A 19647-nucleotide genomic window follows, 5' to 3' on the forward strand; every position below is an offset into this window, starting at 1 on the left:
ACATTCAACTTCTGGGGGTGTTGGGAGTGTGTCTCATGGAAAATCCTTGGATTGGTATCAGCCCAGTAACGACAATTATGGCGATTCACTAAACCATTCAAGAAGAACGTACACTCGTCCGAAAAACACACATTAAAGAGGAAATTATCGTTTATCGCTCGTTCAGTCATTATTTCGCAAAATTGCAAACGACGATCAAAATCGTCTTCATTTAGCTCTTGCACTAGCCGAATCTTATAAGGATGGAATTTGTATTTTTTTAATATTCGTTGGACACTTGTACGACTCACTCCTGTCGCAGTAGCCAATTGCATTGTACTCAGCGTACTATCCATTGCCACTTGCCCCAATACCGCTATTTCCGTAGGTTCATTTAGTACCGGATTTTCAACCTGCCTCTTTTTGTTATGAACGGAGCCAGTTTCGCGAAATTTGGCCACCAATTCGCGAACAATTTTTCCAGACGCAAGTTTCTCAGGCCAGTTGATGAGAGATTCGATCTGTGGTTGCAGATTTCTGTTTAACAATTTCTATAAATGACAATGTTTTGCTGCACCAACGTGAGATGGCCTCAGTGAATGCATGCTCCTCCGCCCTATCCAATAAAATCCTCTTATTTATTTACTCTTATGTGTAACATTATAGCAGTTGCGCCCCCTAGCGATGAAGTTACAAACTTGAAAATATTTTAAATCTATTTCTTTTGGTTGTATTTGTTAATAGATTTTTTACCCCATAATTGTAGCACGTCTAGTTTCCTATAAAGAGCCGCTTGATACCGTTAATGGATCACCCTGTATATATATATATATATGTACATTTGAAAAAGTTCCTGATCAGGAACGAAACGTCAAGAAAGAAATCGCTGCTGTTTTTTACCCTTTTTTTTAACTGACTATCACACCAGAACCCAATTCCCAAGAAAATAAATATATTTTAACATTAGACAAAAGGTTCAAGAAGATTTCCACGTTACAAATTCTGCAAGGGTGAAAATTGCACTTAATACATCGTTACCAAGATGTTTTTTCAAGAAATTCAGCAAACTTATGGTCCTAAGGCTACAAATCTTTTGAAAAATATTTCTCGATCAAAATTTATTTTAACCATTCAGAAGGATAGAAGATCTTTTTACTACGTTGCAAAAACACAAACACATATCCAATTTTTCTGAATTTTAACATAGCTCATATAACTGTAACAGGTACGTACTTAAACAACCAATTAAATAATTGTGTTAATTGTTTCAAAAATCCTTTGGCCACCCTGTATATATATATATATATATGTTGAACTTCAGATTTCCGCGGATATTATATGTGTTGTCAAGATGTTTCCGGGTTCCTCTCCGCGTATGGTTTTCTTGATTCTGGATAGAATCGTGTTCTGGACGACGTTTCGGCAAGATCACACTTGCCATTTTCAAGTCTTCTTTGTTCTACTTCGTGTAATACGTTGTGAACTGGTGTTTACCTGCTCTGCTGCTGCTTTATATATTATTTTCGCGTTCTCCTTCACTGGTTTTCGCCTCGGTTCGCTGCTCGTTGGTGCGTCAGATGTCATGCTTGGTGAAGCGTTGCGTCGCGCTCTGATGATTTTGTTTGCGAGAATCGGTTTCCAAGCTATTGGGAGCCTTTGTGTATCGTCACGTGTATTTAGATTTTTTGTATGTTTTTCGATTTCTATGGCTTCTCTGATAATTCTTTTGGTTTTATGTTCTATGTTGGCAATGATTCTTGTTTCTTCGAAATTGATTTTATGTCCGGTGTTTTTCGCATGTTGCGCCAAAGAAGAGGTTGCCTGATTCTTTTCTACAGCATTTCTGTGTTCCTCTCTTCGTGTTTGAACTCTTCTATTTGTTTGTCCTATGTATGATTTTTCGCAGTCGCCACAGGGAATCTGGTAAACGCCTTGACCTTCGAGTGGAATCTTCGTCTTCGCTGATGGAAGAATGTTGCCAATTTTCCTGTCGGTATTGAAGACAGTTTCAATTTTATGTTTCTTCAGTACTTTGCTGATTTTGTCAGTGGTTCCTTTTATATATGGAAGGAGTGCTTTGGCAACTGGTTTATCTTCTTCGGTCCGTTCTCTATTGTGGCGTGGTCTTAATGCTCTCTTGATGTTGTTATCCGAGAAACCATTTTGTTGAAGAGCTTTTTTAACTTTTTCGATTTCTTCTGTTTTGTGTTCGTTGTCAGTCAGCCTTTCTGATCGTGTTATTAGAGTTTTCAAAACAGAATTTAGTTGTGATGGATGGTGATGGGACTCGGCATGCAGGTAGCGATCCGTGTGTGTGGGTTTTCTATACACCGTGTAGCCTAAACCTCCGGTTCTATTTTTGATTATGGATACGTCTAGAAATGGCAACTTGTTATTTTCTTCGATTTCCATGGTGAACTGAATTTTGTGATGTATACTGTTGAGATGTGTTAGGAAGCCATTCAGTTTTTCTTTGCCGTGCGTCCAAATAACGAAGGTGTCNCAACAGACGAGCATTACACACACCGAAACGTTGCCTCGGATTGGAGAGAAGCACCCAGGTTAAAAAAGATGGGGTCATAGGTTTTTCTGAAATAAATTACAAATGGTTTACAATTTGACACGGCAAAGATTTAAGAACTTTAACAGTATGGAAATCGTTTGATAATTGAGTTTTTCTGTCAAAGTGGTAATCGAAAGGGGGTTTTGCATGCCTGCTTCAATTAACAGAACGTCAAATTGTGAAATCGGCACAGAACACCATGAAATCGCACGGAAAAAAATTAATTTTAGCAAACGGAAATAAGTTTTGATAGCAATTGAGACAGGGTACGTTCAGAATCCGGTCGATCATTCTCGATCTCTCCGTATTATAACCTTGGTGAGTTGTAAAACAATTGTGTTTTCTTGAGGGACACTTAATACTGAGTAATGTATATGATAAAGGCAAGATATTGTCATACTGCTTTAGCAAATTTCATAAGCAGTATTTTAACTAACATTACATCATCTACAGTGCCAATGATTACGTACAGGGTACTCTTTCATAAATTCCCTTTGTAGAAGTGCAGTAATACATGCGTGTATATAGTTGACTTCGTTTGAATAGTGATTACATTGGGCTATTAGACGCGAAGTAAAGTTATCTGGTTGGTAGCCTGTTTGGCAGCCTGTTAGCCGGTTGGTTGGCCTATTTGGTAGTCTGTTAGCCGATTGGTTAGCCTGTTTGATAGCCGGTTAGCCGGTTGGTTAGCCGGTTGGTAGCCGGTTGATAGCCGGTTGGTAGCCGGTTGGTAGCCGGTTGATAGCCGTTGTTTTATGTCAAGCTCAACTGATATATATATATATGTATGTATGTATGTATGTATATACAGGCTGTTACAAATTCGCTTCTCACTACAGGGATCTCGGAAACGGTAAGAGTTACGAAGTAGCTTAAATGGGGGCAAAGTTGCGTAATCAGGGGACCAACATTATGTCTCTAAAAAATCAAGGCTAACATGATTAGATTTCGAAATATTTGAAAAAACCGAAATTTTGGAAATCCGTTTTTGTTTAATTTCCACATTGTTTGAGGAGATATTGAAAGAAGAACACTTTCTCTTGGCCACTTTTTTGCACACTATCGAATGGCATAATCAATTTTTATATGTAACGTTTCATCTCTCCAGGATCATGGGAATGAAAATATTATTTTCCTGCGCAACGGTAGACGACGCTAATGAGAAAAGATTTGTAATTGTCTCCGTTTACTAAAAAAATTAAATGCAACGATATAGGTTTTTTCATGACTTAACAGATCATTCATTATGGAAAACAAATACACAAACCGGAGGTCGATATCTTTTTTCGTTTTCAAGTTGTTGCTAAAATAGTGAAGTTGTGCTAGAACATTCTCCTTTATTTAGTTTGTTACCCCTTATTATATCCCCCCTTATTATTTTTTCTTATTTATTTATTTAACTTTAAAAATTTGAATTTTTAAATAACAGTGATGTTCCTTGTTTGTTTTTGCTAGCGTAGTAATTTTTGTTTTTGGCTAGTTGATTTCTCAGTGGGGGCGTGGATCCTACTAATAAAAAAAGAACGGGCGCCAAGTGGTTTCAGAAATATTTAATTCCCTTCGCCAAAGTAATAGAGTAGACAAAAAAAATAAATTTGTGAAATAACTACAATGATGAAACCACTAAATAGTCATCATAGCTTTATTGGCGGCAATAAAAAAAACAATGTTACGATAGTTATAACAGTTATCTTAAAACTAATAACAATGACAACATTATGGCCTTATTCGACCAGGACGACACAGAAGTTTACTTAACCATAAATAGATACCCCTTTATTATTAGATAATACTAAGGTTTTTATGACACTAACCTTATACTAAAATTTAAAACTATTTACACTCTTCTTAGCGAATGTAATAACGTGTAGGTAATATTGATCGAAAAAACGATGAAGTGTGGCATAAGTTGCCTCAAACAAAAAAAAAAGGGGTGTTGTGCTACTTAGCTGTGTAGCAACTGCAGCAGGAATAATCATTCGAAAGAGTCAAATCTGCTTTCCACTGGATGTCGGCTATCTACATAATTATGGGACGACTCGTGTCAAACAGTAGGCAAACTCTTCTTACAATAAAAAGAGAACCCAACAGCCAAAAACACATCGGGCGTGGACAACCTTTGCTGCCTCCGGACAAATCTCCTTTCCTGGCCCCAGACAATTGCCATCGGGGACTTCAACGCGAAGTCCCCCATATGGCACAGCGGGACGACGACCACAAGAGGTCGCGTCCTGCTGAATTACCAAGACAGACACGACGACTTGACTATACTCGGACCGACAGAACCGACACATTACGGACCCGTAGGACGCCCCGACGTTATCGACATTGCCCTCTTAAAATCTATACCGTTAAATGCCCAAATATCCACCCAATACGAAGGGTCTTCCGCCCACAATCCAATATTTCTGGATCTGGGGCGAAGACAGAGATATGAAGGCACCTTCACGAGGAGGTTCACTGACTGGGAGCGTTTCCGAACAGTAATGCAAGGAAACATGGCGCTCCCAGTCATCGAAACCACCCATGATCTGGAGGCGGCAATCCTCTCCCTTGAGACTGACATTAAAAACGCCCTGACTCAGACTACGACGGAGACTATTGTCCCCCGACTGACAAACCCCCGGGGCACCCTCCCCGATGACATAAAAAACTTAATACGTGACAGACGACGTGCGAAACGGCTTGCCACCCGCACCCGCCTCCCCCGACACAGACATGACTTAAACGTACTTAACAGACGGGTGAAGGCGGCTCTGGATGAACTGGCCCAGGATAACTGGGCTAGGCACCTGGAGTCGCTGGATCCACAAGACAACAGCCTCTGGAAAACGCAGAGGGCCCTGCGACAGACCGCTCGCCGTAAAATTCCTCCAATCCACGGTAGTGTGGGGGTGGTTTACACGAACCAGGAAAAGGCCGAGGCTTTCGCCGATAGCCTGGAACTGCAGTGTAGACTGCCTCAGCTGCCCGACGAAGACGAGGAATTCGAGATAGTGGCTGAGCGCGCGGCCCGACGCGTCGACAGAGAGCCAGACAATGACATAATCCCCCCCGCAACACCTGACGAACTAAGACTGACAATACGCAGACTTAAAAACAGAAAAGCCCCCGGACCCGACAATATACATAACACGACACTTAAACGACTACCACACAAGGGCCTCATGGCCCTACTAAACATAACAAACGCGACACTCAGACTAAGACACTTCCCTACCCGCTGGAAAACAGCAAACATAATCCTTATCCCAAAACCCAACAAAGATCACACCATCCCATCCAACTACCGGCCCATTAGCCTGCTCCCGGCTATGAGCAAAGTGGTAGAAAAAATTATCCTAACCCGTCTAAGAACCCACTCCCAAGAACTGCAAGTCATTCCAGACGAGCAGTTCGCCTTCCGACCCAATCACTCCACTGAACTCCAAATCCTTCGCCTTACCGAGCACATCACGGCGGCCTTCAACAGGGGACAGTACACTGGTGCTGTCTTCCTGGACGTCGCAAAGGCCTTCGATACGGTTTGGCATGAAGGCCTACTGATGAAAATGCTCACCAACCAATATCCCATATCCTTTACCAAACTCATAAAATCCTACCTACACCACCGAAAATTCCGCATCCAAATCCAAGATTCCCTTTCCACCACCCGTCCCATGGAGGCCGGTGTCCCCCAGGGCACCGTCCTGTCCCCACACCTATACACCATTTACAACTCCGACATCCCACATCCCCCCAACACCAACATATACTTATACGCCGACGACCTGACAATCACATCCCAATCCGTAGATCCTAGATATTCCGTCTACCTCCTCCAAAGCTCCTTAGACCAACTTGAAACCTGGTGCAACAGGTGGAAAGTCAAAATTAATCCCAACAAAAGTTCGGCTATCCTTTTTACCAAACGAAAAATCCCACAAAACCTTGACAGACTGACACTATCCCAGGAACCCATCTCCTGGAATCGACAAACACGATACCTGGGCGTGACGATGGACCAGCGTCTCACGTGGAAACCGCACATCGTGGAGACGGTGGCGCGAGCGAAGACCACCAGGGCTAGGCTCTATCCCTTACTCAAAGGTGGAAACACCCTCAGTTTAAGGAATAAGCGAACGCTTATCAAGGTGGTACTTCAACCGCAGCTAACCTACGCCTCCACGGCGTGGGGTCACGCGGCAAAAAGCCACTTAAAGTCATTACAGGCTGTGGAAAACATAGCCCTCCGCACGGCCACCGACGCGCCCTGGTACGTAAGAAACACTGACATATTACGAGACTTACAATACACAAACGCTACACAGACAATAAGACAAAACGCGGAGAAACGATTTGACGTAGCCGCTAGACATGACAATCCCCTCCTCAGGCAAGCCGTTGACTACGTACCCGACGTGACCGACAAACACAAAAGACCTAGACACCAACTTTTTGACCCTGGGTGACCACCCCAATGACCCCCCCCCTGCCCGCTAACCTTTTCTGTTTCAGAGACAGCCAGGATCAAGAAACGAAGACAACGACACACACACACACACATACACACCCCCCATACCCTCCTTACCCCTCCCCTCCCGCGCTAGCCTAAGGGCCACCTTAGCAAAGCGCATCCCAGGCTGCATAGCCGCACTACCCTACCCAACCATACCACACATAAACATGACACTACCCCCGGGGTTTACACAGACGAGCCGGCGAAGCAAGAAGAGCGCCAGAAGAAAGGGCCCTAGCCGGCGGGGCCCAGCCAGGACAAAAGGAGGTCCCACAAAGCGCCTACACCGGCCGCATTTGCGGTCGGGGTAGACGACGGATGGGGCCCACCTACGAAGGCTGTCCAGGCCTACACGAGATGAGGCAGGATAAAGAGGGATAATCCCCCTCGATCCCAAATCATTGAGGCCAATTTCTAGCCATAGAATAATGGCGCGGCGCGGCGCGGACAAATCGCCTAAAAATAGTAATGAAACGTGGCATAATACCGAATAATATCAAGCGCTAAATGATACTTTTTTTGTCTTTTATTTTTTTTTTAATCTCTAGTAGGTTTACTCTATTATAATGATAATGCGAAACACGCTTACCCCCAATGCCGAAATCCCTAACACTTGGAGACGTGATAAAATGACATAAATAAAATACAGAAACAGACGGCGCCAACAACCAAAATTTCTATATCCACAGGCGTCGTAATTTCGATCTATACGCTAGCTGGCCATATACTACTACTGATTTTTTTAACAAAAAAAAAAACGTTTTTTCTAAAACGCTGTTCTCCGCGAGGAGGCCCGTTTTTCCGTCAGAGATATGGTTATCTATTTCTTTTGCCTTTTTTTTGCTCGAATTTGAATGTAGTAATTTGGCTTTTCCCTTATAGATGTCTCTAAGTGTCTGATTAAAATTAATTATACTACCGATTTAAGAGCTAACAACCTGACTTACAAATATTTAACCGTAAGATTATATCCAGTGGCGGTTGGACCATAAGAGCTGCGGAGCTGCAAAACACATAAAATTTTATGTACTTAATCATATTAAATATCAACAAAATATTTAAAGAATCCAAATGTACTCGCGCTAAAATAAATCTAGGTGCTTATATTATTATTTATTACGACGCGAGCTACGCTCCTTAATATATGCAACCTCATATACAAAATGTGTGCACAGCGAACAGTTAGATGCGTCCTTTGTTTTTATTGGCTAATCAGGCACGTGACCCAGTACACGAACATAATGGGCTTATGTGGCTACAACAGCGACAGCCACTGAGCTGCAGTAAATGCAGTAATATTTCGTACGTGGCGTGTGGTGGTTTATTTCTGTGAGCGGCACGTGTGAATATTCTCGTTTAGGCGTCTAGGGATATTATAGTTATTAAAATGAATAGTGTTTCGTTTTTACAAAAAAATTTATTTGGTTCTCTGCCTTATGATAAACTAAAAATAAAAGAATTATTAAAGAAAAGTTAGTGGAACAAGCTGAAATAAAAGTTATAAAAGACAATTTCACAATAATGTATACACAAAAGCAGAGTGGGTGTGCGGGTGTGATGTAAAAAATACACTGTTTTGTTTTCCGTGCTTACTTTTCGGTGGGGGTAAAGCATGGACAATATATACGGTGTGAAAGATTTGTCATTTAAGTCATTAGGTAAATAAACATACGAAGTCAGTTAGATTCTGCATATTGGGATAATATACGGAAACACAATGAACAGCTAACGGAAAATCGTTATGTATTATCTAAAATCATAGATTGCATAAAATTTTGCGGAGCTTGCGAATTAGCACTTCGCGGACACGGCGAGACAGAAAATTCGGACAACCCTGATGTGTTTCATGGACTCATAAATTTTAGTGCAGATCTTGACATATTAAAAGAACATCTAGCCACATGGGCATGACCGGGATTTTCTGTGATTGTACCGGGAATTAGCTGTATGGTCCCGGATTCCGGATTTGCACATATAACTCCCAGAATATAATATATGTACATTGTATAAAGAAAGATAAAGAAAAAATCATAACAAGACGAGGAAAATTAAAATTCGTTGAATCGTTGGTAAACTTCACAAACGATTTTTTTGTTTATAAACAATATTCAATAATTTAATCAAATATATTCAGTTTATTCCAGTTTATTTATCAGTCAGTAGGTAATTCGATTAATTCGATAATTCGATAATTGAATAGATATTTCAAAAAGGTATAAATTTCAAAAATCGTTCCTGTGAAAATCTGTATTTTTGTATAAATGGATTGCTCCTTGAAATTCAGAAATGCCAGGAAAACGCGTGACCTTGAAAATTTTCACCTGCGGCGCCGTTTAGATGCTCCGGGCACTTAATATCCCGGAATTCAATTCAACAAATGTAACAACCCTAAGCAGAACACATTCAATCAATGTTCACGCGCCGCCACTGATTATATCTAAAAAAAAAATAAATCGTAACAAGTTCTCTAAATAACATTGACATAATCCAAGCCAAAATTAAATTGTAAAACTATACCAATCTTGTAATTAAAAAGAATTATTGCTTTATTTTGAAATAACTGTAATATTTAATTTTTTTATTAATTTCAGATACCTGAGTAGTTATAAAGATTATTGTTTCCATAACAAAGGACTTTGTCCTATGAAAATAGACAAATAAAAAATTATGTCAAACAATATTTATATTGGTCGATAGCCGCTCGGGTCAAGGCGTCAGTACTTAAATCGTGTGCAAATTTCTGCCCGGGTTCGATTCCGGCGGCCGGTAGACCGTAGATTAGCTATGCTTGTATGTGTAGAGGATTGGCACCCTCTGTGCAGGTATGGTAAGGTGGAAGAATGTTGGCTTGGGTCAATGTGAGAAATTGACACCGGTTGGCATTTGACCACCCCCCTAATTAATGAGGTTTTCCAGGTTTCCCTCATTCCTGCACTGAATGGTGGTTAGGGCCTACCAACATAAGTCGTTCCTGGGCGCAAATGCGGCCTGCCTAACAATAATATGCCGCCTCCCCTCCCGCACAAGTCTCCGACTTATGGGCTAATTCTCGTAGTTAGAATGAGAAGTAGAGATATTATTATAATATGTAACAGCTCTTGCTTCGTGCAAAATTAGTGTCATTCGTATGAGAAAAGTACGTCTGTGCCATATGAAATTCCCAGATCTCTAACTAAATTCCCTTAGACTTATTTGGGGATTTATATGGACACAAGCCAACATATTAATAATGTTGTCTTCCGTTCTTGCACGGCGATGTCGTCTTACAGAATGTAGTGGAGTCTGGATAAACACTGAAATACTTCTCTGGAGTAACGTATTCTACGAGGGTATCGCAAAGCGTATTCTTTTGAAGCTATAACGACATTTTTCAAACATTGAAAATAAACTGCCAGTACGCTTCCACATTAGTAAAAGGCATTTCTCTTGTTCACAAGCCCTACTTTTCCAACACAAATAACACTAATTTTGCACGTAGCAAGAGCTGTCACATTTCGTTTGGCATAATTTTTCAGTTGTCTATTTTCATAGGACATAGCCTGCCTCGTTATGGAAACAATAACCTTTATACCTACTCAGATATTTGGAATTAATAAAAAAATTAAACATTGCAGTTACCAAATAAATTTCAAAATAAAGGAATATTTCTTTTTAAGGACAAGATTGGTATAGTTTTACAAATTAATTTTGGCTTGGATTATGTCAATGTTATTGATGGATTTTCTTTTCTTGAGTAAAGATAAACGATTTGTAGGTTTTGTGTTTTTATTTCGCAACTGATAGCACACGTATGAACAATAAATGGACTATATTGATGGCCGAGTGCAGTTCGGTTTCATGCCTAGCATGCTACTATATAAAAGCTACTGACTCCCTTTTAAGATATGAGCTCGTGCGGCGAACCCTAACTTAGCGGCTGGAATGGCCGGGTTTCTTATAGAGTCGGCGCACTTCGCTCTTGCCTCTGACATATAATTATTAGGACAATAATACGAATATAACTTAACATAGACCGCCCCTCTTGAAAGGTTGGACTTTCAAAACGACCAATCTAAATACACAACATAAATATTGAAATTCCTATAATAACGTACAATAACAAAATGTGAACATAGCTTAAGAGTTAATTTATACCTCTTTGCTATCATTAACATTTCTTGTGGGAATGGGTAATTTACAAATTTTATTAATGGCGCGTTTCACTTCACCATGGATCGTTTTTACACTCACTACACGAGTAACCTTATCACTACCGGGGTGCACTTGTGTCACTCTTCCCATAGGCCAGCACATCGGAGGAGTATTCTCATGTCTTAGCAGCACCAAGTCTCCTACCTCCACACCGGTGGGTTTATGGGCCTTCCATTTGGATCTCTGTTGTAGGGTTGATAGATATTCATGGCTCCAACGTTTCCAGAAATGTTGAATAGCTTGTTGGAGTCTCGCATAACGTGATAGTCTGTTTTCAGGGACGTCAGTTGTGTCCATTTGCGGTAAAGCGTTGATGACGTCTCCAATTAAGAAGTGGCTGGGTGTTAGAGGACTAAGGTCTGAGGGTTCGTTGGACATAGGTATTAATGGGCGCGAGTTTATATGCCCTCTATCTGCACAAAGATAGTATTTAATTCTTCGAATGTAAATGATGAATTACCAATTATGCGCTTTGCATGAAACTTCGCGGATTTCACCGCGGCCTCCCAAACACCCCCCATATGAGGCGATCTAGAGGGTATGAAATGCCAAGTAATGTTGTTTGATCCTAAATAATTAATAATTTCTATGTCATTTTTTGATTTTAAAATTGACCTTTCTATTTCCTTTAACTCATTATTTGCTCCTCTAAAATTTGTGGCATTATCTGAATACAAGTTTTTACATATTCCGCGTCGAGCCGTGAACCTTTTCAACGCGTTTAAAAACGAACTGGTTGACAAATCACCCACCAACTCTAAGTGCACGGCCTTCGTGGCAAAACAAACAAATATGCATAAGTACGATTTAATGATTTTTCTATTGCGGAACTTCCCATCCTTAATAAGGAATGGTCCAGCAAAATCTACTCCACTGTTATAAAATGGCCTTGCAGGCCTACGCATTGACGTACATATTTTTTCACAATACTAGGCCCTTTTAGTGGCCAATAATTTTGCCGTAAGCTAGCTAAGGTTAATTGAGGACCGGAATGAAAGTTTCTTACGTGTTCATATAAAATGATGAGTTTAGTCAAAGGGTGTTTATTAGACAAAACAATAGGAAATTTTTGATCATGTGCAATATTTGATTTTGACAAACGCCCCCCTACTCTTACTATTTGGTCCTTGTCTATAAAGGGGTTTAAGGAAATTAATCTGCTAGACATTGATACTTTGTTATTTCGTTTTAAGTGCAATATATCTTCCTTAAATTCGGCCATTTGTGCAAGTCTGAGTAAGGAATTTGTTGCATTATTGATTTCATCTGCCATTAAATGGCCGTTCATTCTATTAGTTTTGTTTAAAGCGTTAAATTTAAACCTTAGGCAATAAGCTATTACGCGTCTCAGCTTCGTAAAAGACGAAAATCTCTCAAATAAATCGCTGTGTGTAGTAATATGCATAGAAGTCAATTTTAACGTTTTACGTTCTGGAACATTATCAGGCGCTATAGGTATTTTAATAGTTTCAGAAAATTCAGGGTCCTTTAACCACGACGGTCCTGACCACCATAACGTATTGTTTAATACATTTTCAGGAGTACAACCTCGCGAAATAACGTCCGCTGGGTTTTCTTTTGATTGAACGTAATGCCAATTATCAATATTGGTAAACCTTTGAATTTCAGAGACTCTGTTGCTTATAAACGTCTTCCACTGCGTAGCTGGAGAAGCCAACCATGCTAAAACTATCGTCGAGTCCGTCCAATAATAGGTTTTAGAGATTTGCATATTTAAAGCGGTAATGACTTTATTTGTAAGTTTCGATAAAAGCACTGCTCCACAAAGTTCTAAAAGTGTTAAACATTTTATAGGGGCTACTCTCGATTTAGCGCATATTAGGCGAGTGCAAACTGTGCCGGCTTCGTCTACTGTTCTAAGATATACGCAGGCACCGTACGCAGCTTCTGACGAATCACAAAACCCGTGAATTTGTATGTTTGTTGCATTAGGTAGAGAAATGTGTCTTGGAATTTCAAGTTTATTAAGTAAATATATCTGATCTATAAATTGACACCAGTCCGTATAAATATCCATTGGAACAGCTTCGTCCCAGTCAACACGTAATTGCCATAGTTTCTGTATTAAGATTTTTCCTTTTATAATAATTGGACCCACTAATCCCAAGGGATCAAAAATTCGTGTCACGCTTGCTAAAATTGTTCGTTTCGTGACAGTTCGATTAAGGTTTAAATTTGAAACTATTTGTAGATTATCCTTCCGCGCGTCCCAAAGCAGTCCTAGCGTTTTTACGCACGATTCATCGGAAATAACATACTGCGGTAAGTATTTATCGTTGTCCTCTACACTTAATATTTTTTTATCGTTTGACATCCATTTTCGTAACTCGAAACCACCACTACTTAAAATATGACTTCACTTCCGTCTTTATTTTAATAGCTTCGTCGGCTGAATTTGACCCGGTTATTAAGTCGTCCATATAGAAATCCTTTAAAATAATTTCGCTTGATTTCGGATATTTTGATCTATTTAAATATGCAAATTCGTGCAAGCAACGTGTCGCAATAAACGACGCTGTTGACGTACCATAAGTTAGCGTATTTAATCTGTAATCTTGAATCGACTGGTCGGGCGATTCTCTCCAAATAATTCTTTGCATATCGCGCTGTTCGTTACAAATTAGTATCTGTCGGTACATTTTTAAAACGTCTGCAATTATGACAAAAGTATGCTTCCTAAATCTGACAAGAATCGAGAATAAGTCATCTTGTATCGTTGGACCGGTTAATAAGACATCGTTGAGTGCTAAACCTGACTCCGACTTTGCGGACGCATCAAACACGACGCGTAATTTAGTTGTGAGGCTCGATTCCTTTTTTACTGCATGATGAGGCAGATAATAAATTGGCGCATTTTTATTTAATGTTGAATCGTCACTTGAATCATTTTTTATTTTACACATGTGTCCTAACTCCTCAAATTCACGCATAAATTCTACATAGCTTTTTTTAAGGTTCGGGTCTTGACGAAATCTCTTTTCCAACGAGTAGAAACGTTTTTCGGCAATGTCACGCGAGTTTTCAAAGTTCGGTATGGCGTCACAAGTTGGTAATCGAACGACAAACTTACCCGAGGCATTGCGTTCTGTGTAATTTTTAAATATTTTCTCGCATTCTGCTTCCTCCATAGACAATTCTTTATAATTATTGAGCTCTTCGACAGTCCAAAACCTTTCAATTTGAGACTGCAGATTTTCTAACGCTAAATTACAATGAGTTCTAATGTTGACTTTGTTTATATAAACACTACCCGACATTAACCATCCGAGTTTTGATTTATGAAGAATTGGTCCCTTTGGGCTGATACGGATCTGTCCCGCGCATAACAACTTCCAAAATATTTCTGCGCCTAGTAATACATGAATTTCGCCAGAATTATTAAAGTTTGGATCCGCCAGAGTAATGTTTTCGGGAATTTCAAAATTTAAGCGTTCAATTGATTCCGATGGTAAATCATCCGTTATTTGATTAATAATTAGAAATGAAAGTTCTTTTTCATATGCATTATGCAATGACCTTATAGTCGTTTTAGTTCTTTCCGTGACATTAGTAAAAACTTGTCCGATTCCTGTACTTTGACAGTCTTAATTTAGTGACCAAATTTTTCGTTATAAAGTTAGATTGAGAGCCATTGTCTAGTAATGCTCTACATTGAACGTAATTCCCGTCATTGTTACAAATATTAATCATTGCAGTAGTTAATAAAACGTGCGGTTCTAATTTTGTTCTAGAGTGTTCGTTTTTTGAATTGCGCGCGCTTATGCAACATAAATTAGAGTTAGTACAGGAAGGTTTGCTATCAATCTGTGTCTCTGAATTGTTTACCTGTGAATTGTTTACTTGACTGCTAGCATTTTCTGATTTTACCTGTGATCCGCTAGTCTCATTACTATTGCTTATATGTAAGAGGCTATTATGTCTTTTTTGGCAAATACGGCATGATTTGAAGCGGCAATCTGAGTTAAAATGCCCTGGGCGCAAACAATTAGTACATAGTTTTAATTTCTTTATTTCGTCCAGTCGTAACTTAACCGGAATTTTCAATAAGTTCTGACAGTTATATACCGAGTGATCTCCGTTACAAAAACTGCATTTAAGATTTTGATTAGATAATAAAAATGAGCGTGTTTCATTGATTTTGGAGCCCTTCGTGTTGTATTTATTTAATCTAGCGCTTGAGCTCGTAGAACATTCCAATGTCTCCAAAATATTACATCTGTCAGTTAAAAATTGTGTTAAATTGCTTAATTTGGGCTCGTCAAATTTCGCCGAGTATGATTCCCATTCTCTTTTAGTAGTTAAGTCAAGCTTTGTTGAGATAAGATATACCAATAAAATATCCCACGTGTCCACGGATTCGCCGAGATTTTTTAACGCTCGTAAATGTTTGTTTATATCATCTAGAAACTTTCTTAATCCCTGAGATGATTCTTTGTTTAATGGAGAGATATCAAAAAGCGACGCTACGTGTGCACGTTTAATTAATTTTTTATTATCGAATCGCGTTTTTAACAAATCAAATGCTACCTTGTAATTATTGTCTGAGATTTCGATTGATTCTATGACCTGTTTAGCATCTCCCTTTAAGACGTCTCTTAAATAGTGAAATCGCTGAACATCATTTAATTGTGAATTATTATTAACTAAAGCATTAAAGGTATCATAAAAATGTGGCCAATCGCGATAGTCACCTGCAAATGTAGGCAGTGGTATAATTGGTAATTTTACATTGCTATTTTGCACTACAGGCCGGACAAATGAGTTGCCAGAAGAGTTATCAACCAATTCTCTAGCTTTGCAAACGACATGGAAATAATTTTCCTCGAAACCTTCGTGTTCTTCGAGCTGACTACCCGAGTTATCTAATATTTCAATTTCTGTTTGGATATTAATAAAATCCTCCCACATAACTTCAATTTTTTCTAACCTAACCTTTAACTCTGTAATAGAACGATTATTTTCTTGAAATCCGGCAATAAAGTTCGCAAATCTGGTAATATGGCTCTTTAATACACCGCGTTTTGTTATTAAACTTCTAAGCTTGTCTTGTTCCATGCTAAGCGATAATACAAGTACAAGAATATCAGATTATCAAATAATAAGTATATGTAAATACGTATTTTAAGAGCTAAACGTTTTATTTGTGCAAATAGATGTGTGAGTGGATAGAAAGATATGTATAAGGAATGTGTTTACTTGCGTGTTGCGGTAGCAGACTATGCGTTGTTGTTATATGTCGCTGTCTTCCCCGCGTATGGAGAGCTGAGCTGCAAGCACCTGTTGATCAACGCCTGGCCTAGCGTTCTGGGTCCACGTTCGGCGTTGACTTGGGCTTGGCTGACCTGCCTAATAGTACGATGTACAAACACAAACTTGAGATTTCTTGATTCGCTGTGATATCCAACTTTCGGCTAGTAACTTCTCTTGCGACTTTCTTATTTCTTGACTGATTCATCTACCAAGATTTGTGTAATATGGCTCGAATGCGACCAAAAACTATGTTGGATTTTCTCTTCTTGAGTAAAGATAAACGATTTGTAGGTTTTGTGTTTTTATTTCGGAAATGATAGCACATGTATGAACAATAAATGGACTGTATTGATGGCCGAGTGCAGTTCGGTTTCATGCCTAGCATGCTACTATAGAAAAGCTACTGACTCCCTTTTAAGATATGAGCTCGTGCGGCGAACCCTAACTTAGCGGCTGGAATGGCCGGGTTTCTTATAGAGTCGGCGCACTTCGCTCTTGCCTCTGACATATAATTATTAGGACAATAATACGAATATATCTTAACAGTTATTCAGAGAACTAAATAAAGTAGGATGTTCTAGCACAACCTCACTATTTTAGCAATAACTTGAAAAGGAAAAAAGATACCGACGTCCGGTTTGTGTATTTGTTTTCCATAATGAATGGTCGATCAAATCATGAAAAAAACCTATATCGTTGCATTTAATTTTTTTAGTAAACGGAGACAATTACAAAACTTTTGTCATTAGCGTCGTCTACAGTTGCGCAGGAAAATAATATTTTTATTCCCATATCATAAATATAAATTTTATTAATAGTTCTTTAAAATGGGCCATCGTTTACTGAAATCGATTAAGGCATTTAGAAGTTATGACAATTTAAAAATTTCAAGATAGCGTCCTTCATACTGACGTTGCTATGGCAATAACAAAAAAAAAGTTCAGACAAAACTTGTGAAGGGTTTAACAGTGTATCTAAAAAATGTATTTACAACTTAGTTTATATAAGCGATATTTCGAAAAACCGACAATTTTCTGTAACACTATAGCAGTTACGCCCCCTAGCGGTGAAGTTACAAACTCGAAAATATTTTAAATCAATTTCTTTTGAATGTATGTATTTGTTAATAGATTTTTTACCCCATAATCGTAGCACGTCTAGTTTTCTATATACTTATATATTTCTCGATCGGTACCGTTAATGGATCACCCTGTGTATATATATAATATTCNTAAAAAAAGGATAAAAGAAACAGCAGCTATTTCTTTCTTGACGTTTCGTTCCTGATCAGGAACTTTTTCAAAAGACTTTTATTGTTAAAATTGTTATTGTTAATTAAATAAAACCTGAAATACAAACAAACTACTTAATATTTAGAAACACCTTTTTCTGTAATTACAATTAATTTAATGAAAATATAATTTTGTCAAATACATACCTAAACAACCATTATTATCCTTAGAATAAATGTTTTAATCAGTTATCAAATTTTATCCACATGTTTCACAATATAATCTTGTGCTTTTTCATTTTAAATTTGAAAAATGCTTGCATTTTTAAATATTGTAAGCGTACCAGGAAAATATTTTTAATTGTCAATGTGGTTGGTACGTGGATACGTTGGAAATGAATTGAGCGATATAATTATGATAAAATAGAAACAGGTAGTACGCCTAGCGGTGAATTTTTGTAAATTAACAACAGAAAGGACATCTACCACTTTTATTGGAAATTATAATTTAAATGTGTAGAAAACTATTTTAAATGTTGTTTATATGATAAATTATTTGATTAAATTATGATATATTTGACTTAAGTTTTTAATGTCAGTTTTGTCGTTAACCTACTGTTTTTATTTCTTTTTATTTGAATCATTTCTTGGATTAATCTTTTGTTATAATTTGGTTCTTTGACAAGAATTTTAGTTTGATCAAAATTAAAACTATGTTTTTTTTCTTTAACATGTTTGTTAAGTGCTGTTGCACAATTTTTAGTATATTTATACTTTAATCTATTCTCTAAATTTTGTGATGTCATACCTATATAATGACCATTGCAATCATTGCATGGAATAGAATATACTACATTAGTATAGGAGTTTTACTTTTTAAAGGTGTGAAAAATTTATTTAATTGATTGAACGATTTATGAGCAACTAAAATGTTGTATTTAGATAAAATAGATTTAATTTTTTCGAATAAAGATTGTACATATGGTAATGCAATATACTGAAAATTGATAGAGTTATGATTAGAATTTATTGGTTTTTTGTTTTTGGATGTATTATAAAAATTGAAAATTCTTTGTTTGATAATTCTGTTATAAAACTTGGGAGGATAATTATTATTTAGTAAATTGTTTTTTATTTTATTTATAATTTTAGGCCTATAAATAGGACTAGTTAAATGTAATGTTTTATTGATTAAACCAATAACTACACTTTTTTTGTATGTTATCGGGTGGTGAGAATTGAAATTTAAATATCTACCTGAAGAAGTGAGTTTTGTAAACCATTTGGTTAAAATCTGATTATTTTTGCGGATTAAAGTTAAATCGAGAAAATTAATCTTGTTTTTATTTTCAATTTCGATAGTAAATTGTAATTTTGGATGAAAATTGTTAAATTTATTTAAAATATTATTAATTTTATTTTCGGGAAGTGCGATAATGCAATCATCAACATATCTTTTGAAAAATAATATATCAAAATCCAAATTATTAATTACTTCTTCTTCCAAATATTCCATAGTTAATTGTGCTATTGTTGATGAAATTTGTACCTACAAATAGACGGCTGTGCAATGGGAGCACCGATTTCATCAACAATAGCACAATTAACTATGGAATATTTGGAAGAAGTAATTAATAATTTGGATTTTGATATATTATTTTTCAAAAGATTGTTGATGATTGCATTTCCCGAAAATAAAATTAATAATATTTTAAATGAATTTAACATTTTTCATCCAAATTTACAATTTACTATCGAAATTGAAAATAAAAACAAAATTAATTTTCTCGATTTAACTTTAATCCGCAAAAATAATCAGATTTTAACCAAATGGTTTACAAAACCCACTTCTTCAGGTGGATATTTAAATTTCAATTCTCACCACCCGATAACATACAAAAAAAGTGTAGTTAT

At 37.6% G+C, this 19647-nt stretch overlaps 1 protein-coding gene across 1 annotated transcript; it reads right to left on the reverse strand.

Annotated features, from left to right (window-relative positions):
• Positions 1-1473: 1473 nt before the first annotated feature.
• LOC111692258 lies at positions 1474-2496 on the reverse strand (the record flags this gene model as incomplete). Its single annotated transcript, XM_023456166.1, has 1 exon — positions 1474-2496. A coding segment is annotated over exon 1 (1023 nt), but the record flags the coding sequence as incomplete, so codon positions are not given.
• Positions 2497-19647: the final 17151 nt, after the last annotated feature.

The sequence above is a fragment of the Anoplophora glabripennis genome, unplaced genomic scaffold (genome assembly GCF_000390285.2).
Source record: "Anoplophora glabripennis isolate ALB-LARVAE unplaced genomic scaffold, Agla_2.0 scaffold1230, whole genome shotgun sequence".
NCBI lineage: Eukaryota > Metazoa > Arthropoda > Insecta > Coleoptera > Cerambycidae > Anoplophora > Anoplophora glabripennis.